The following is a 21,708-nucleotide window of genomic DNA, read 5'->3' on the forward strand; positions in this document are numbered from 1 at the left end:
TTATATTCGCTGTAATGATAATGAGGGCGAAAAAGGCGAACATCAAAACTGTAGGGTAAATTTCCCGGTAAAAGCAGTTACTTTCCACTTACAACTCATCATGCGTAGGTTGTGGTAGGAAGAAAGATTAACACGAAGCTTATTCTTGGTACGTAGTCAGATAATGTTATATAAAGGGTTACTAACATATGGCTATATATATCGTCCATTGTTGGCCATGCGTAGTCACAAAGTCAAGGACAAAATGGCGAATAAATCTCCATCAGCTATAGACAAAATATATTGTACGTTACCAACTCTGTACCCAAGGGTGGTATTTTAAGGCTTCCATACATTTCGCCGTAGCATAATGATAGATATTTGTATAGAACCGACTAACAATGGTCTAGTAGAATATCTTCTGCGTCCATTGTCTTGTATCCAGTGAACCTACACTACACAATCCGCAGACCGGCGATCACGTAGTCACTTGTATATATATACATATATAGTTATGCATTCTTATTTAAAGTGCCTACTTACTCTGTAGACGGCGAAAACAGGATACAGATATCAACATGGTAAGTCAAAACTTTCTTATTTTTAGGGTAGATCGAAGTATATTTTATTCTAAATGTTCTTGAATATGTCTGTGTATTATTTATATTGAATGTGTCAGAAGTATCCGTCTTGTTAATCGTGGTACATTTTGTACAAGCATTGATACATATGTATGATATTTACAAATACACTTATCAGTGTCAATTACATAGCAGTAGTCTACGGTCATTCGTTTAGAATGTAATAGCAGTGATAGAATCTGTGAAAACAGTCAGTCCTAGTTATTGTGAGATTACTTGGTCTACGAACACAATCTAAATAAATGATCGAGAATGATATGTGAGAATTACTTACTTAGTAAGAAAGCATTTGAGCCCATGCTACAGGATAATGAAGGTACTCAGGTTTCATAACAAAGCAATGAACATGTAACAGTATTGTCGTATATAGATGCTTCCCTTGAATGTTTGCTTGTGTGTTTGAGTTCTACGTCCTATTACCAGCTTTGGTCATTTAAGGAGGGTCAGTTATATGTCTATCCCACACTTTACATGTGCATTCTAATATTTCTGAGGGAAACGATTAACCTGTCTTTGCATGCCAGATAAAAACAGTTCACACATTATTTTATTCTGAAAATGTCAACATCGCGTCATCAGTTTATGCAGTGTTACCAGGGAAGTGTCATCAATTGTGTCACATCTTTCGCCCTTCAACCCCCAACCCCAAACCCTTGATGATGGCGGGGTGCAATACGTTCACCATTACAACGCTTTACAGAGCTATAGGAAAGTATGGGATACAAAAATCAATGACTCCTGAGTAATACAGACAGGGAAAATCTCAATCACCAGGATAAGATTTTTGAAGTTTAGCATTCGGCAAAGCCTCATGCTAGCTACAAAAAATCTAACCCTTGATTTGAGACTTCTCTGTCTACATCACACATGAGTAATAGCTAATATTTATGTTAGCTAGGTTATGCACTGCTCTTTGACTCACAGGAATGTCGTTGACAATATTAAGCCCTGACATTACTGTTGGAAAGACTAAGACAGCGAAGAGGCTTCGTTTGTGGTCTGGTTAAAAGGCGATTAAAACTAAATCCTATTAAATATAACAATCGGTCGTGACTTTTCTATATATACACACAGCATTAGTGAGTACCACTCCGACACTCTGACCGTCTTTAATCTTATTAACTTTAGTCTGGACAATCTTACCGGCTATACGATGTTGAAACACCCATGTGCTGACCTTGTACTTGCATATTGATATATATAGGATCTGTCATGACTTTCCCTTCGTATCAGATTTATTACATGGATTTTGAATTTTCCATTTTTGCAAGCCTCTAAACGAGTATCATATATCTAATATGAAGGGAAACGAATGCCAGACTCTTTTATCACAGGGCGTATTTACAATCGATTTTCTCAAATTGTAACATATACTTTTCTTATCATCAATGATACTGTTCGTGCCGACAGTGGCACCCCATTTATTTTGTTTTGGTTCTTACTGTAGTGGGACAGGGTTAGGATACACTTGTTTACCAAGTAACCTAGTTGATTAGATTACGGTGACATGTGTCAGACCTGAACCTGTTGCATTTTTTCAATAAAAAAAAATCATAAACATTTAGTAATATATATATATATATTTCTTTTCATAAGTAATGCGGGGAAAAACACTTTTCAACACGTGAATACAGTTTTCGACAGTGGTACGGGGATCCTTTTAAAAGGTGTAAAAGTCTATAGGCTGAATAGAGTGTTCAGATTGTTCGCGATGGAAGACTTGTACCCTGCTCTTCAATCAAATTCAACAATATAATTCGACCAAAGAATTTTAAAAATATGTATATATATCAAAACGATGTTGTGGATATATCACATGAGATGTATTGATATGACTCACAGGTCCAGACGATGTTTTGGCATTAATGACATGTAAACAAAGCGTGGCTATATACGCTCACTCCAGTAAAGGAACAAAACAGCCGAAATTAATGTACATATCGTTTGTAAAGATTCTTTAAACGCCTATATCTGTTAAACTCAGTCAATGCCCTTTGAACTGACATGTTTAAGGATCCCCGGCCCACTGTACTGTGATTTTTGGTATATACAGTAACCTCCCTTTAGTTTCGTTTAAGATATAACTGTAACACATTTGGACCAGCACACTTCCGTTCAATAGGTAACCAGTGTATACCGGGTACCAATAGTATAGCATTCAGAGATCCGAGGTTCGAATCCCGGTCAAGCCCCACTGGATTTTTACTCACAGAAGAACACTGTTGTTGATTAGGTTTTATTTAACTCATCTTTATTATTTTTCATTTAAGCCCTTCAGGGCATGAATGTCTTTTCAAAAGCGATTTATCAAAGCTCTAGTAATGCCAAAAAAACAGTTACATAAATTAAAACTTCAGTTATTTTACAACAATTATCAAACAACTTATTCCAACTTATATTTTTATCACTCTTCTTGGCACGGTTGTTAGCTCGCGGGGTCTTAATGTGAGGGGAAACCTGAGTACCCGGAGAAAAACAGTTTCCAATGTATAGTTTCAGTTTGTGGCAGTGGTACGGCGATCCTTAATTTACCTTAACAGTCATATGTTGTAACTTGATCGTGTCAGTGAACGTGTATATATTAGTCTTTTAAAACAAATATGCTGGAATACGGGTTCGTACAGAATGTATAATGGTACTTTCTCACCGTATGTCACCCAAGCCTGTCAGTGTATACAATGTTTTACAAACAGAAAATGTGTGTAACCATTCGAGTACTCTGGATAACTGCAATTAAATTATGATATCATCTCGACGCAGATTCCTCAATTCAGCGTATGTCAAACGACGAAATATTTAACACACTCATCAATAGAAAACCTATCTATATTTACTTCAGATCAACAATGAACTACAAAAAAAGTGCCATTCATATTTTGCCTGTTTTCTGTGCTTTAACTTATGAGCCTTTAACATTCTGTATATCCATATTCAAAAATGTCAAAAATATTTTGCTTTTCAATTCACTTATAATTCTCCTTTCAAATAGTCATCAATATATAACATAACTAAATTAGCATTAATGAAAGATCATTTGTGAATTTCTCAGTGTGGGTGTCCTTTGGTAAGGATATCTATAGCACCGCTATTGACATACTTTATAGAATATCTCTTATAAAACTCCGATAATACAAATGTGAAACCCGTTAAATAAAAAAAGGTCATAATCTCTTTCTTTAAATGAACGCAATGCTTTCAATGCAATTAGACGGAGTAAGAACCCGATTTTGCTTTTAGAAGTGATTATTTTATACAGAAATGTATTTTTATATAAACGATGAAATATACTTCTATTATGAAGACTTAACTCAATTTATGGTCGCAAAATACTTAACGCAGTCATTGAATACCTTTAATTATCAAACAAGGTTATTTACGACCGAAATCGTCAATGTAAACAAGGTTATTTACGACCGAAATCGTCAATGTAAACAAGGTTATTAACGACCGAAATCGTCAATGTAAACAAGGTTATTTACGACCGTCAATGTTCACCTCTTCCCGAAACTGAACCACGGCCAGTCTCAGTATTGATTGTCATTTAATATTTATGTGATAACTATTGTCACCGTTAAATCTGGATTCGTCAAAACAGCATTTCCATGAGGAGTCGAAAAGTCGAATTTCTTTAATATTGCATTAATTGCTAAGTTAAATACCTCTTACACCCGACTTTAAAGTTAGTCTGGAATATTATATCGATAATAAGATAAAGTTTAATCTAAAGTTAGTCTACGTTCTGGAATACAAACATACACAGGTTATGAGAACTGAATAGTTATTGTCTAAGCCTGTGAAATGCATCTGGTCTTATTCTTCTCTTAAGTTTTCAAGTGTCTTGATGTTAACGTTTTCTTGTTCATAATTTTGCCCTGGTTTATCGTTATCGATTTGGAGTTTTTGATTTTTGTTGACACCTGGGTTTTTTTTTCGATAGTTTCCAGGGGGCCGTTTGTAATGAAGCAAGTCTCATGTTAAAACATTTTCTGACAAGTTTTCTGTTTCGGTGGAACAGTAACTTAGTAAAAAAAAATATCACATTTTGCCAATGATTTGGAGAAACTGTGGAGAGGCTTAAAACCGAACATCGTTTAAAATGTTTACACTTGACTTTTCTACTAGGGTACATGATTTAAGTGGATAAGAAAAAAATGTTTACACATAATCCATGTTTGAGCTTGAGAACGGTTTTATCAGTACAATGTCAGGAAGCCTTTTTTCAGCAGTTATTAGCACAATTAAAACGAATCTTAGTCAAATCAATAATGCAAATTGTTTGTAGTTCCCGCTGTCATCAGTTCGTTCTGCTCCTAATGTCTTTTAACGTACAATTCTTGCTATGTTTCAGGCGGACCTACTGGATGAAGACAAACTGGAAGGTTTGTACTGTAGCTCATGTCATTGCATTTTAATCTAAATTAAAGAACCGAAATGCAATTAGTTTTAGTTTAAACTTTCTTTCATTTCAGTTCAAGCATGTTATTACAGTGAACAGAGAAGACAAAGGGAAATAGAAGCAAGTGTCACAGACACTTATGTAAACCTATCACCAAGTATACTAAACAGCAACTAATATATTCAGTACATGATAACACCATTCATACACGCATCACACGCATATAGATATACCAATAATTAATGGATAACAATAGTTTAAACTTCCTTAGAGTAAGGTGGTTGGGGGTAAGATATGTATAGTTTACATGTCATATTATTCAGTTTTAGAAAATCTGTCAGTTTTAAGTATATAATTCTGTACAGTAAGTTTTGACTGAAAGTGAATTAAACAGTCAAAGGATTTCCTATAGATAAAAAATTGATATACTTAGGCAAAAAATAAACGAATAAGGTTCTTCGTCTATAGCTTATGTCTGCCTATGTGTTCCTTAAATACTTTGGCAGCATTTGTTGATAAATCTGCGATTAATTGCAATAGATCCGCATCATTAACGAGAAAGTGCTAGAGCGACGCTGATGTTGTTCGGCAACCGAGCATATGGCTTTAATGTGGAAACCCTTGTATGTGGAAATATTCTTGTTGCGTCTCTTTAAACCGACCGCTGGGAGGCTATGGTTCTGCCATGTTTATGTTCTATATGTCTATGATCCATATGCTATCTTTTATATTTTTTTCGCGCGTGGATATATTTGCGCTAATTTCCTCAACGCAAAACAACACAATCACTAGCAAATCGCAAATAAATTCCATTTTTACAGTACCAGGAATCTGTCAACAGTGTTACAGAGAATAGTTACAGAGAATATTTAAAGGTTTATGCAGATATTGCATATGCATACTGAAACATTGCAGGGGGGGGGGGGGGGGGGGGGAGGATGTACTTGTACAGCGAAGCGAAAATATATTATGAAATGGGTCAGAAACCTTTCATTAAAACCTTGTGAGAACAGGTATAATTTAAATCGCGAAACCCGAGTGATCACTGCTAATACAATGTACACCTACATAGGTAATATTTTGCAATTGCTTTCAGAAAGGCTGTAGATTCGAATTATGCATAAGTATCCCCAATGGCATGGCGTCTCAAATAGGTATATATATATATTGCAATGTTGTGTTGTTGTAGTGTGTTTATCACGTTTTGCCAAAATATTCATTGATCCCATGTAGCAGATGTAGACACACTGTCAATCATTATGATTCAAAACAATTGACGAAAATCACTGCATGTATGACATTCCCGTATGCATTATGAATTAAAGTTATCATAAGAGTGTTACAATACTACACACACAGGTGATATCACCCTTTTTTAATACTATTCTTATTGTAAACGCAACAAACAACATTTATAGGTAAACGACATTTGTTTCTGTTTCAGAAATCAAGGAGGCGTTTGGCATGTTCGACACGGAAGACAAGGGCACAATCCCCCTCAAAGATCTTGGTACTTTGTTACGAGCGCTAGGAGATCAACCTACCGAAGCAGATCTAGAAGACACCGTGTTACAAATAAATGCCATATCTAATGGTGAGAGTTCTATCATGATGCATCATTAATGTTACAGCATAATGTGTTGGATTGGTTTAACATATCACTTGACAGGGTGATAAAACATCGAGTCTCCCTCAGACTGTCCATTGTCCAAGTAGAGTACCCATCTCGAAAGTCTAGGGTCAATATATAATGCCCGATGTGTTGCGGAACCGTACAAATGTTACAAGGGTATTTTGTTTTAAATACTTGACGTCTCTATGGGTATATTTGGATATATATTTTATAATTGCCAGCGTGAGAGACATCCTTGCCTAAGGTTAATCGCATGTTGTTAAATGACTTTTCCCGATTTTTTATTTAAAAATGCATACTCTGTATTTTGAGCTTCTCATTTCGTTTCCGACTGTATAAGGGTCATAGAAGTATTTTCATTTTTTTTTCGATAACTCCCTCATTTCAGATGTTGTCCTTGTTTGTTGACGCTGAGATACATTATATTTTGTTGTCTATTTTACGTGATAATATTTAGGAAGTTTTGGATTCAGATAGCAAACGTCATTTTCACTTTTGATAAGGTGGGGTTTTTAACACGTGAATACTGTATAAAAGCACATTTATATGTGTATAACATACAAAGTACGGATCGTCCATTGATTGATACTACGCCTGTGTGTGTTGCGTTCATCTTTCAAGAACAATGCGGTAAACATTGCTGGTTTATATTTAGTTCCCGAGGTTAATTGTAACCTTAATGCCAACAGTTCTCGTTTTTGGAAAGTAGTTTGGTTCATAACATACTTTTACAGATTATTTAATTTCAAATTAACCAGTATTCCTTTAATTTTTAGTTTCATAAATAAAAGTGTTTACGCAACTGCCGGTTTCAAAAGTAGTTTAGACAATTCGGATTTCTTTTTGGCTACGAGCATCACCGATGATTCCTAGAAGGACGAAACAGTTTTATGATACAGTGTTATTCATTTTTGGCTTACTGAATTTATTACCTGGTTTTAAGGTGCAATCAACTGTGTGTGTGTGTTTAACGTTCATTACTCAAAGGCGCGTGTTTCACGTTTTAAGTCAGTTCCCTTTGTATGTCATACATACTAAAAACGCGAAAAAACTCGAAGACCATCAGACACTATGTACTCATATATTTATATATTCTGTGTTCATACTTTTCGTTCCTATGAGTTTCTTCACATTTTCATGAGATTCCAATTAGGAATTTCGATGTCCTCATTTGAAGTTTACTATTTCTATAGTGTCACCCTGGTAAAATACTAGCCACTTCCTACCGACTCGGCTATAGAGAACTTCTATTTAGCTCGTTCGGTTGAGCGTAAGACTAGTAAGCCAGAGGACCCGGGTTCGATCCCTAGCGGGGGCAGTGATTTAGATTTAATTAATCATGCGCTCTGTTACATATGTTTCATTTCACTTCATTTAATAACGTGTTTTAATAATACATCTAAGTGTGAAAAGAATACTATTGTTTGCAGCGGTACCTCCACCTGACCAAAAGCCAGCTCCAGCGGAAGGCGAGGAAGGTGACCCGCCCACCGAGCAACAGGAGGAACAAGAAAGAGAACCACCATCATCGCCTCCAAAATCTGCATTTAAAGGTATCTTATAATGATGTTTATTCAGATCCGATGTTTATCATGTATATAACCGGCGACGGAAAGAAATTGTTTTAACAAACTCATATATTTATGATAGTGCTTCGTGTTACATGATAGGACACATACTTATATCTTACATTAGTTTAGGTAAGACACAACTCGATTAAACTGTTGAAACGATTTTTTTTTTAACTTTTGCTATAAGATATGGTAACGTATCAGGCGGCTAGTTTCTAAATTTGTCATTTTTTGAGAATCCCTGCTCAACTGCAGGCAAGATACAAGACTATTCCAGTGTATATTTCGTAATAGCAGTAACCTCCCCTTGATTTCGTTTTGGATATAACTGTAGCGCAAATCGGCCAGTCAAAACTCGAGAGTCCAGGATTAGAAATCCTTGCCAGGCCAAGTAGATTTTATACTCAGAATATTTATTTATTGATTTATTTTATATTTCATAATCACTATTTTGTGAGTAGTACGAGAATTCTTAAAATCCGTATCATATCAACGCTGTTCAACGTGATATAAAAAGCCATCATAGAAATATAAAATTCCATAAATGTCATACAATTTCAAAATTGCCTTCGGGGAACAATCCCAAGGTACTTGTCGCAGGTCAGTGGTTTTTCTCAGAGTACCCCGTCATTCCTCCACCACCAAAATCTGGCACGTCCTTAAATTACCATATCTGTTAAAAGGACGAAAAACATGACAAACACATTTTAAAGTGGATGCTTTCGACGTGAACTATCTAAGATTATATTTCTAATACCTTACAGCGAGTGAAGTGAAAGGCACGCTAGATTTGAAATCATTTCTTACTGTATGTGGAAAGAGGCTGAGTAAGGAACGAGATAAGGAGGCGGAGCTTAGGAGTGCATTTAAGATGATTGACAAAGAAGGCACAGGTATGATAAATGCTGCCACCTTGCGGCACATCATGGTGACACTTGGAGAAAAACTCGACGACGAGGATGCTGATGACATGGTATATGAGGCTGACACGGATCATGACGGACAAATCAACTGGGAAGGTAAGTTGACCAGGTACCTCAATTGGTTTGAGCGTCGGTGTATATTTCGGAGGTCTCTGGGTCGACTCTCGGTCTGGCCGTCCATTTTTCTTCTTGTGATCCAGTTGTTAATGAAACCGACTCTTATTTTAAGAACTGGGTTTACCATTGGTAAAGGATACCTGAACCTGAGTTGTGAACAGTGTTTTCTTCGGGGGTGAAGACTTAGACAAAAAGTCCTCTATACCCCAGGGTTTACGCTAACTTTCGCTCTCTGCATCACTGGAATATGTCATAGTAAAATTGAAGGTTCAGTGTGCACTAGCTTATGGATGATACAAGAATACTAGTTCGATCCGTTGATGTACATGAACATAATCTGTCGGTCGCCTAACGATAAAATGGGCTGGCTTTGAGGTCGGGTGTCGCTCCTCAGCCTGAGCTTTTACCTGAAACCAATAAAATAGCCTGCCGCGTGCCTTTCAATTTGCTATGACAGAGGTGTAGCGAGCGAAACTGAGCGTTATCCTTGGAGTATCGAGGATGGACAAAAGGGGGAGGAAGGTAGCTAAACTGGGCTGTGTCAATCGCAGGTGACCAGTTAGTTAATTTGGTAGAGAGCGCCTCGTGAGTTCAGGTATGCTGGGTTCGAGTCCCGTTCTGGCTGTGCAATTTTCCTCTTCTGAGACATTTGTGCTATCAGTTGTATTTAAAGATTAAACATAGTGGATTTGATACACTCAACTTTACATTATGTACATATGATTATACACAAAATTGACATTACTTTGTTCTATTTCAGAATTCTGCGAAATTTTACTGGAAATGGAGAAGTGACCTGTACTTTTGTTAAAATTCAAACTTTGCAGGCGGAACACAGATCAATTCTAAATGGGCCCATAACTAAACGTAGTCTTATTTGATGTTTTATACGTAAGACAAACGTGTTTTTGACGAAGATTTAGCAAGGGAATGTTGACTACATCTATACAAACAAATGGCGATCATATTTACCATGATTGATCGTCTATTACATGTAGTCAACAATATGTGTATATGCCAGCTGAGGGAAAAAAATAAACAATCGGTGTCAGTTTGTGATATTAAATGGTGATAATTATTCCCTTGGTGTTTTCTGATAATGGCCACGTCACTGCCTTGATGCGCAGAGGAGTAAATGGTTAACGGACGCTACATATAAGTGATCAACATCCACGCTAGTATTTTGCAGACACACGATACGCATACCAATATTTCTTGTAACCCTTTCACCCCTATGCTACTTTAGTAGACACTACCATGCATGTATCTTGATGAGTCCAGTATGGTCTACAGTTGTGAAAGGGTTAACTTTAAGTTTCAATTCACCTATTTTGATTAAATATGTTCATCTTTGATTAAAGTTGTAGATTTTGAAATCTTAAGACGTATTCCGTCCCATATCTCTTTTAACTGAATGTTTCAACTCACTTATTTTGATTGAATATGTTCTTCTTTGATTTAAATTGTACGTTTTGAAATCTATATACATCTTTATGAATGTGATTTATGTGATCACTTGTGTAATCGCGACAAATGAAATATTTATCTTTGATTTAATTTGTACATTTCGAAATCTTAATGCATTTTCATGATTATGATTTATGTTATCACCTGTTGTGATCTTGATAAATAAAATGCTTATCTTTGATTAAAGAAAAATTTGAAATCTCTAAATGTTTCTGTATGTTAGCATTGAAAGGACCACATTTTGTAATGTTGAAAAATAATAGAAAAATGTGGTAGGTAAACATGGCAATCAACGACATTCATAGCCGATATAACAAAGATTACCGCCAGAAAAACAAAACCATGAATTGCCTTTTTGAAATGTTTGCTTGTAAATGCGGAATGCCAAACAAGATTATCCTTTTAATGCATCGTATCGCAACTTTGTCAATGTAGAACTCATTAGTTGAATAAAAGGTTTTAAATAAAAGAATCCGTATGTAAAGGTTCGAAATGATATGTAGAATACAACGAAAAAGTGAAGGGTACCGAAAGAACCCTCTATGACGTCATACATTAAAAAAATTGGCTAAACAGATAACTTATACATCAACTTGTTTTTCCTGTTAACGACAAAGGGGCATAACCGATTTATCCATATGTAATATAGCAATACATCAAAAATACCTCCAGAATAACTGGTCGATTAGTCAGACATATAAAATCATCACAAACAACGGAAACGATGAGAAAAATGCAAGAAAATGTGTCAAATCTCCAGAATAATGCAATTTATTTCCACTGAATAAATCATATCTGCGCACAAAGCTAACAATGCTGACTGAGGTTGGAAACAAGTGAGATTTTACCTGTACACCATTCAAAACACTACAGATTCTCACTCAAGTAATTAGACTTGACTTGTATCAATAGCATTGTTAGCTTCATGAATTATTGTAAAATATCCAATGAAAATACTTGCAATCAGTTTTGAGATTTTCTCGATAAAAGTGAAAACAAGGATGTTTCAGGAATGCATGTACAGGTAAGTTTTTTCATGAATTAAAATATCCAATGCAATTTCGCGGCACTCAATTTCTTTTTAAAGTTGAAAAGGGTGTATCTACCTCTGACCAATGAAATCGTTTACCATAATTCTAGTACGCTTCGTTCTAACGTAACAAAACGATATCGTAGACTTTGGCCAGACTCTCTGTTCGGCGTAGCTTGTGCAGAATACAAGAATCTGGTTGAACGAGACTAATATAACTATAGCAGAGTTGGGTCAGGACACTTGTCAGTTAGAGCGGCAGTGTAACAAGCTACATTCAAAACACCGCAGTTAGTTCTAATTTGTTTATTTCATCATCTTATTTTCTCTCATAAAAGTTTTACAAGGAATGGTATTCCTTTCAGAAATTATTAAGCAAACCTTTAGTCATTCCAGAAAAAAACAGTTCCCAACGGGATTCTACCACTAATATTTTTTATCAACTGGGCCAGAATAAATTCCAGGTAACTGCCAACTTCTCGGGAGTGACAGACTGTGGTTGAATTGCTCATTTTGAACTTTGCCATCCGGCTGAAATTAAACTGTCTTGGTGCACAACCTAACCATTAAAATATGACTTCAGTGTGAAGCAACATCAATTACTAATGACTTCTGAAAGGACAAAACCGCTGTATGAAGCAGTGTAACTCACTTTTTGGCATAAGGTATCTTTTACCAAATTAAAATGATAATTTGATATCCAATATATTAAATTATAGTTTATATACAACGATGTATTCAGCTCCTCTTTTGTTTTAGCGGTTATAATGTTATACGTTGTTTTGTATATACATGTAGTTTATATCCAGCTCATGATATTTCCCTTATACAACCATGAGCTGTTTGGTTATTTATTTAATAAAGGAATGGTAATTAGTGGATGAAAAATTGACAAATCGCAGAGCAGTAAATTGTCCCATATAGGGGTCTCTTAATTGGTAGCAGCCCCCTTCATCCGGGGAGGCTGCAGTGAACCGCTGTTGTTTATGTGTACCCACCCACCATCCCCAGCTTCATGCCAAGATCATATATGCATTTAGGTTCTGCCAATATGAAATATAGTTTTATTTCTTTCCCCCTTGTAATTAGTAGCTGTTCTTTCCCCAATGAATGTAACGTTGAGCAAGTGACAGTATTACTTGTACCATTTATACTTGCCTGTGGCAGGTAGTATTGCTCTCCTGTAGGTTGTTTGGGCTACTCACTTCAGGAAGGTTGGTATATATGCAGCTTCCCATACAGTTTCCTGATGTATCTCGCTTTAGTTCTAGTCTAGCTTTATTTAACTGGCTCATTATTAAATTCTAGGGGAATTAACCCCAATATAAACATAGTTTTATATTAGTGTGGGGATGCGGCTTTTCTGAAGTATCACATGAGTCTAGCTGCTCTCATCATGGCTTCTCTAGGGGTGTTCACAACCAGAGTCTAGTCGCTTCTCTGGAGACATTTTCATAGTCTTACTGCTCACTTTTTTCTGTGCTGTGTAGGTGCTTCTCCGGAGACATTTTTAGAGTCTAGCTGCTTCTCTCAATACCGCCTGAGTTTAGCTTATTCAAAATATTAGCATAAATACAGGTTAATGCAGTTATGGTAGTAAAATTGTTGGAGTGAGTAGCCCCTGATGCGCCACATGTATTGATGCTTGTAAATTGTTGCTAAAAAGAGTAATAAAGAGGTAAACTGTTTCTTGTGTGTTAGTTGTATGTTTGTGTTTTTGTGTGTTGCGTTTATCTTTCAAAAAGAGTACATTTGTTAACATTAAAGCAGGAGTTGTTTCTATTTTTCTTTGCATAAGACTTTCTTGAAGTCGAAAGCTACACATGTGATATATGTCATAAAGCATCGTAAAATAGCTATAACCAACCACACAAGACCACGATAAACAGCGTATCGTAAAGCCAACCAACCAGTCTACAGAACGTGTGTGATACAGTGGTGATATTTCCGTCACATACGTGTGCACTTGTGACCTTGATGAACTCAATAGAACATTCCAAATGCTTTGTTTAAATAATAACACGTGTTACGTATATATCTCACGGCCAATAAAGAGGACACATTCGTACTCTGATATTAATGTTACGAAATACCGAATGTGGTTATAGTTGCGCTTTTTCGTATTTTACTAAACGTTTTCAAAATAATAAATACGTCAGGTAAAAATATACTGCAACAACGGCTTAGATGGCCATAATCACATAAACTGGATGTAATTCGAATAATATAGATTCTGTTTTTAAAAACCCGTTAAGTCAAAATCATTGAAAATTTATTTAAACGTTTCGGAAACAACCTTAACTGGTATAGACCTGAGTTGGCATACCACCGATTGATCTGTTGTTTTTATAGTTTTTGTAACACAAACAAGTTAAATATTATTATTATTATTATTATTTTTGAAGATTTTTTAACAGTACATAATACATTTACAATATATTTAATTATTAACTTGATGCATGTGTGTACATGATGATACAAATGTTATATATAGCACCAAACGTAATAATAATAATTATATCTTATATAGATTAATGATTATTTTAGATAGGTATTAATTATCAAAAGCAAAAACCAATTTTAATGTTATGAAATATCGCATGTAGATTTCAGTTGTTTCGTTTTCATATTTTCCTAAAAGTTTTCAATTTAAAAAAAAAAAAAAATTAATTAAAAAGATGAAAATATTGTGTAACAGCTTTTTCATGACCTTAATCAAATGAACTGGAAGAAGTGTTCAATAAATGAACGAAAGGGGTAGACAATACATTTTGCCTTTATTCCATAGTGAAAATGTGATATAATGTTCTTACATGGCTCTCTATGTAGATATTTATTTTCTGATTTCACTTTTTATCTATTTATTTATTTGCATTTTCAAAGTTCAATAATATCTTGTTTTATATATTTAACTATTTTTCCAACAGATCCCCAATATTTGACTTAAATCAAGATTAAAATTTCATTTGTAACGCAGATCTGTCATTAATGCAATGTCCAGTCAATGATAGTCAGTTATGAATAATCACTAGAAATACAAACAATGAAGCACCTATTTCAAAATTTTGATTCTATATAATTATTGATATTAATTCGAGGTTCTTATATTAAGCTTGATCACAACATATGTACTAGGGCGTCTCAAAGCGGCTCACAAATTATTATCCGTGGTTATAGGGCCTTTGCAACCAGCCAATATCTTTCTCAACTCCCTGGGGAACATACAACCGGTGCTGCCATTTCGGCCCTTACAACTACCATTCCACAAGTCCAGCACTTCTTATCCACGTACTCATTTACAGCGGACAAGACTGGAACAAGATACAACACTGTGTCACGGGCTCGGCGTCCTACCACTAGACTACTTGTCTCCATAGATGCAGAAAGCCAGATCGATCAAATATTTTACTGCTACATTTGGAATTAATGTCAAATTAGGACTCATCCGAGATACTTAAGGTCACAACACGATGTATCTAAGTAAAACAATGTTCCTTAACTAGATAAGTGTTACTCATAGCATTGGATGGTTTTAAATCCGCCTATTTTGGGATAGATTTCCAACACGTACTGATTATATCAATTGCTAAATAACATATCTCTGTGTCATTGCACTATTATATCAAAGTTAGGGTTTGGCACGCAGTTGATATGCTCCCATTACATTGGGATAGCGTGTGTCGTTTGATCATAAATATGTCTTTCATTAAAACCAGCCACCATGTATTTCACACTAGTTCACCCTTTGTGATATACGTATATGTATATATCAAAGTCCGGTGATATGATACGAGTATATATTAGGCAAATAAAAAATGATAACGGTAAAATCCCATATACTACTGAATCTTTACAGAGGTATGATTGTAGGATAAGCATTATACAAAATTGAAATATTGGTCAAGGAAACTATCCAAACGATGTAGACAAAACAAGATTGTCACATTTTGGAGCAATCTGATCCTTTATCGAGACACAGAAAAGCACAGAATACGTATATTACATACAAACAATATAGAAGTTCCAGAGTGTCAAATAAAGGGTAATTTGAAATCTTAATCGATAAAACTAGGGCAAAATATGCACAAAAGAAAGATTTACATTAAGACCAGGTGTTACGGAAGGGTTAGCGTTTTATGCTTCATCGACGACACCGCCATGTAAATCGAAGTCAAATCCAAGTAATGTCACGTCCTCATATGGGTTTGGTTTTATTTTGTTTAACAGTCCTATTAACAGCTTAGGTTATTTAAGGACTTTCCTCCATGTGTGTTGTGTAAGCGTGCATGCGTGTATATGTACCGGAGACAGGGTATGTTGGTGTACTTGCCTCCTTGTGCCTTCGGCAAGGTATTTTAGTGAGATAGCACTATGAAGTCGGCACCAGATCCGCGCTATCTCACTAAAATACCTTGCCGAAGGCACCGAGCATAGCGTTCCGCCCGATCACATTATACGGACAACGGGTGAACCAGTTGTTGCCATTTCCCTAAAAGCTGAACGTTAAGCAAGGAATAATAACTACCATTTTTAAGGACTTTGGTATGCCCCGGCCTGGGCACAGAACCCATTGCCTTCCTCACCTCGGCGAACGCTCAACGTTAAACCAGAATTGAGGTATTGCTAAGCAAGGCGCTAGGACAGAAAAGGTAGACAGAAGCAGAAAGATATATAAAGATCCCAAATATTGCAATCGGTGCAGCGGATTTCTTTTGGTCACTTTTGTGTCCCCAAGTATAGAGGGCACAAAAGCATGGTAACAGCAGGCGTATTCGTTTCTATAGAACTCGGCCCGTGACAACATAACCACAAGGCAATCTCATGAACATAACCAAAATATAGATCTTCATATAACACGACGGAATAGCATATTTCGCTGCAAGATTTTGATGGTGACCATGACACTCGTCCATAGTCCTAAACTTTATCATCCAATGTCATCTGGTCTCAGATATCTAAAACACACCATTCGTGGTAATGCGGTAAAACACTGCCATCTCTATTATTTATTACGTAGTAATCATTCAATTATTTATTACCTATTATTTATTATTTTCTATTACATATAACTTATTACATATTATTTATAACATATCATTTATTATATATTTATTACATAGCATTTATTACATAGTATTTACTACATATTATTTACCTATTATTTATTACATATTATTTGCTATAAATAATTTATTACATATTATTTACTACATATCATTTACCTATTATTTATTACATATCATTTGCTATTAATTATTTATTACATATTTACTATTTTTATTTTGTTGTTACCGGTCGTAACAACAATACATTTGAGTTGATACGAGTATACGTATACCCCGTGAAGATAAGGATCACGTATAAATACCATTGCATGGGTCCTCAGTGACGACTCAGGTTGTTAAAAACACATCATTTGAGTTTATTCAGCTTAACAGATAATAATATTGTAAAATATTCACATTGATAGTCCCCATAAATTATCAAATATCAAGTTATGACACATGTCCCTACCTATGGGATATATCAAACTTGCAAGTTTAAAATATTGACTAGATCTTATATTGCAGAGACATAAAAATGTCAAAATTTAGATCATTTTCGACAGGTATTACCATCAAAAGCCAGTAGCTTTATTTGATGATATCTATCTATGGACGTAACTAGTTAATGGTCCTTGCTGAACAAACCCCATAAACAATGATATGTTATTAAGATTGAGCTTTGTAAATTACCTGTGTATAAGGTTGTGAAGAAACACCATGCGTGACTTCCTGGTCCTAAAATAGACTAAAGTCTTACAGAAAATAATACAGTGATTCGGTCCTATCAAACTACATTGCAGTCAATCTTTAATTAGTAAAACTGTCGTGCTCTTTTATGTTAAACATGGGTTTAAAAATATCGTTGCTTTACCCCAGGCATATATTTTTGTTTTAGTTTAATAATTATGAAAATATCACCAATTCTAAAATGGATGCAATGTCTTATTTAAAAATTGTCATTCGATCTTTATGACCTATGTTGTACAGGCCAAGATTGAACACCTGCCAAACATAAAATATTAATCCAGTGTATTTTTTTAAATATTTTAATTTAAAGCTTAAGTTGCTTGTATAGATGTTCAGTGACTATATAATATTCACACCTTGTTTAGCTAACCAAACTTTTAACGATCGGGCCCAGGTGTCGAACAGTTACAAAAAATGTGATATAAAGTATGCTTGCAGTATTAGTATGGTGGCTTATATATGACATTTCATCTTTTCGCTTTGAAAAGACGAAATGTCATATATAAGCCACATATATTAGTGTATATATACTTGTCTTACATGATTGCCGTATTAACATACAGGAGCCAAATACAAGCTAGTGGTGTACAAAAAATGACCCAGGGATATTTCGTTTGATGTGTTGGGCTACCTGGTGTAACGCTTTTTACACACTGCTTATCTCATAGTTAGCACATTCGGTTTTGCAGTCACAAAAACATAACACTGACTATTGGGATATCGATTCCTACTTTTGCATTGAACATTAGTATACACTAGATATTTGATTTATTCTGGTCGCCTGGAAACTTTGAACATATAATCTAAAAAGATAATAAAAATAATACCAAAGTAAGTACGAAGTAATTCCAACTCCATATTGATAAAACTAGGGCAAGCTATAAACGAAGGAAATAGGTACATGGAGACTCCTGCAAAAGTACAAGGAGAATAAATGCAGGTGATCCTGAAGGGTAAATGTGTTCTGCCTCATCGACGATATCCGCCATGTACATCCGGTGGGCTACATCCGAGTGATGGTACGTTCTCGAAGCAAGAACCGCGGTAGTGAAACAAAACAGTAAGGCACCCTAATAAGCGTAACAAAGACATCCACCTTCAAATCATACAAAATGGATATTTCCCAATAACGTATAAGAGGTAATTTAAATTACCACTTAACGTCGGCATGAGCTGGTACACTATTACTATCAAAAACTGTATACATGTATATGAACAGATATCATTTCTGTTGGTGAAAACGTGTGTTTTCGTTGATGTTGGTGGAACGTGTATTGATGTTGGTGAAACGTGTATTGATGTTGGTGAAACGTGTATTGATGTTGGTGGAATGTGTATTGATGTTGGTGGAACGTATATTGATGTTGGTGGAACGTGTAATGATGTTGGTGGAATGTGTATTGATGTTGGTGGAACGTGTATTGATGTTGGTGGAACGTGTAATGATGTTGGTGGAAGGTGTATTGATGTTGGTGAAACGTGTATTGATGTTGGTGGAATGTGTATTGATGTTGGTGGGATGTGTATTGATGTTGGTGGAACGTGTATTGATCTTGGTGGAACGTGTATTGATGTTGGTGGAACGTGTATTGATGTTGGTGGGATGTGTATTGATGTTGGTGGAACGTGTATTGATGTTGGTGGAACGTGTAATGATGTTGGTGGAATGTGTATTGATGTTGGTGAAACGTGTATTGCTGTTGGTGTATTGTGTATTTGAGTTGGTGTAATGTGTTTTGGTGTAGATGGAATGTGTATTGTGGTTGGTGTAATGTGTATTGATGTTGGTGGAATGTGTATTGATGTTGGTGGGATGTGTATTGATGTTGGTGGAACGGGTATTGATGTTGGGGGGATGTGTATTGATTTTGGTGGAACGTGTACTAATGTTTGTGGGATGTTTATTGATGGTGGTGGAACGTGTATTGAGCTTGGTGGAACGTGTACTAATGTTTGTGGGATGTTTATTGATGGTGGTGGAACGTGTATTGATGTTGGTGGAACGTGTATTGATGTTGGTGGGATGTGTATTGAGGTTGGTGGAACGTGTACTGATGTTTGTGGGATGTGTATTGATGTTGGTGGAACGTGTACTGATGTTTGTGGGATGTGTATTGATGTTGGTGGAATGTGTTTTGGTGTAGATGGAATGGAATTGTTGTTGGAGGAATGTGTTTTGATGTAGATGGAATGTGTAGTATTGTAGATTGAATGTATATTGGTGATGTTGTAATGTGTATTGTTGTTTGTGGTACGTGTATTGTTGTTCATGGAATGTATATTGTGCTAGGTGGAATATGTATTGTGCCTGGTGGAATGTGTATTGTGCTTGGTGGAATGTGTAAAGGTGTTTGTGGAATATGTATTAGAGATGGTGGAATTTATATTGATGTTGGATGAATGTGCAATTTGTGTTGGTGGATAATGTATTGATGTTGGTTAAATGTGTATTGCTGTTGATCGAATGCGTATTGTTGTTGTTGGAATGTATATTGTTGTTAGTGCAATATTATTGCTGTTGGATGAATTTGATTTATGTTGGTGAAATATTTTCGGAACACCATATGAACGGAACACCTCTGGTGTTATAGAATAGCTGTGATGTTTAGTAACATGTTGAAAATTCGATTTAATCGGAACAACATCAGAACAGAACACCTCTGCTTTTGTTGATGTTAAGATACAAGTTATCAGAGATCTTTTCTTAAAACATTTATGAACAAATACTTTATTTCTTTTACAAAAATTATGAAACAAGCTATTACAACTTATATTAATCACTCTTGTTGGCCCGGATGTTAGCGCTCTTTACCATTCTTTTAAAGTTGATTTCACTGATGATTACACTTATGAAGTGGTTTACAAACTTGATGTTTATTCTCAAACCTCCGCCTTGTCCGTCACTTGGCACATCCGAAGTACACACAATACCAGTGGCCTACTTGTTTACAATACGAACATACTCCATTTCTCGGATTCGAACCGCCAAGACCTTTAGCTGTAAAACAATGAATTACGGGTGTTAATTGGGAGTCTTTGACGTCTTCATGTAAGATGTAGACTACATTGCAATGTTACTACGGTCAACTAGGTTGAAGTATATAAAGAAAGTTTAAGGAGGGTGAACTACGTGTAAATACGGCCAACTACGTTGAACTACGGTTAAACTAGGGTTAAAATGACTATAGTCAACTACGGTCATCCCCTACTACGGTCAACTATACGTGCGTGACCGTAAGATGTGACCGCGGCTTGAAGGTAAAATATATAAATATAATATACGCCTCAATGGTTACATGTAACACATATGTTAATGATATATAGATGCTAGATTTCATTCAGATACTCATGTAAATTACAGATTGTTTCAATAACCTGTATATAAAAATACGAACCTGTTTGAGGTCGATTTGTAAAGTCTAGTGGACGGTTGCCATGCTTGTAACAGTTGGAAGATGCTAATAGCAAGATGACACCATAACACAGGAGTATAAGCGCTGGTACGTTCCGCATTTTCAGGAGTGAGATGCGCTCCGTACTTTAACATAGAACTTCCACTCGACAAATGTATTGCGTGTATGATCAGTGTGTCGTGAATGTTTTGAAGTGATGTATAACGTTGTCTGCCGCTCGATCACACGTACTCTTATTTCTAAAATGAATATAACTTAGGGATTTCACGCATGCCCTCTTCTATTTCAACAGTAGTTTAGATTTGTCTCGATATCAATCTAACAGCTGACTTTACTGACTCGGTACATTGTGACCAGAAGAAATGCTGTGCTTGGCGCTTTCAGCATTGACTTTCAGTGAAATAGCACTATTAAGTCGGCATCAGATCCGCGCTATCGCAAGGAAGCAAATACCCAACATATCGCCTCCAGCTCACATACATGTACATGCATTCATTTTACAAATAGAGGCACGTCCTTAAGGATCCCTGTCCCACTGGACAGTGGTTTTTCCTAAATACCGTAACCCTATTTGGATATATAGCTGTAGCACAGTTAGGCCTGGTCACTTCCTTTGACCAGGTAACTTAACTGGTTAGAGTGATAGTAGAACAATCTGAGGTCTAGGGTTCGAATCCCACTCTACCAATGCTGAATTTCTCAAAACACTGTTGTTGATAATATTTTTTGTTTATTTTATCTTTATT

At 35.7% G+C, this 21,708-nt stretch overlaps 1 protein-coding gene across 1 annotated transcript; it reads left to right on the forward strand.

Moving 5' to 3' along the window:
* The first annotated feature begins 350 nt into the window (after positions 1-350).
* LOC110467113 (calmodulin-alpha-like) lies at positions 351-13,098 on the forward strand. The gene is made up of 6 exons (XM_021524042.1): positions 351-560; positions 4,969-4,999; positions 6,461-6,610; positions 8,080-8,202; positions 8,985-9,239; positions 10,021-13,098. Exons 1-6 carry the CDS (start codon positions 558-560, stop codon positions 10,053-10,055), a joined length of 597 nt encoding a protein of 198 aa, XP_021379717.1. The 5' UTR covers positions 351-557; the 3' UTR covers positions 10,056-13,098.
* The last annotated feature ends 8,610 nt before the right edge of the window (positions 13,099-21,708 follow it).

Source organism: Mizuhopecten yessoensis, unplaced genomic scaffold (assembly GCF_002113885.1).
Source record: "Mizuhopecten yessoensis strain PY_sf001 unplaced genomic scaffold, ASM211388v2 scaffold11161, whole genome shotgun sequence".
Lineage (NCBI taxonomy): Eukaryota > Metazoa > Mollusca > Bivalvia > Pectinida > Pectinidae > Mizuhopecten > Mizuhopecten yessoensis.

Excerpts from the sequence above, each read along its gene's own strand:
- LOC110467113 (XM_021524042.1), top strand. Across the intron at positions 5,000-6,460 it reads GGATGAAGACAAACTGGAAG|AAATCAAGGAGGCGTTTGGC; the intron begins GTTTGTACTGTA and ends TTTCTGTTTCAG. Across the intron at positions 8,203-8,984 it reads TCCAAAATCTGCATTTAAAG|CGAGTGAAGTGAAAGGCACG; the intron begins GTATCTTATAAT and ends AATACCTTACAG.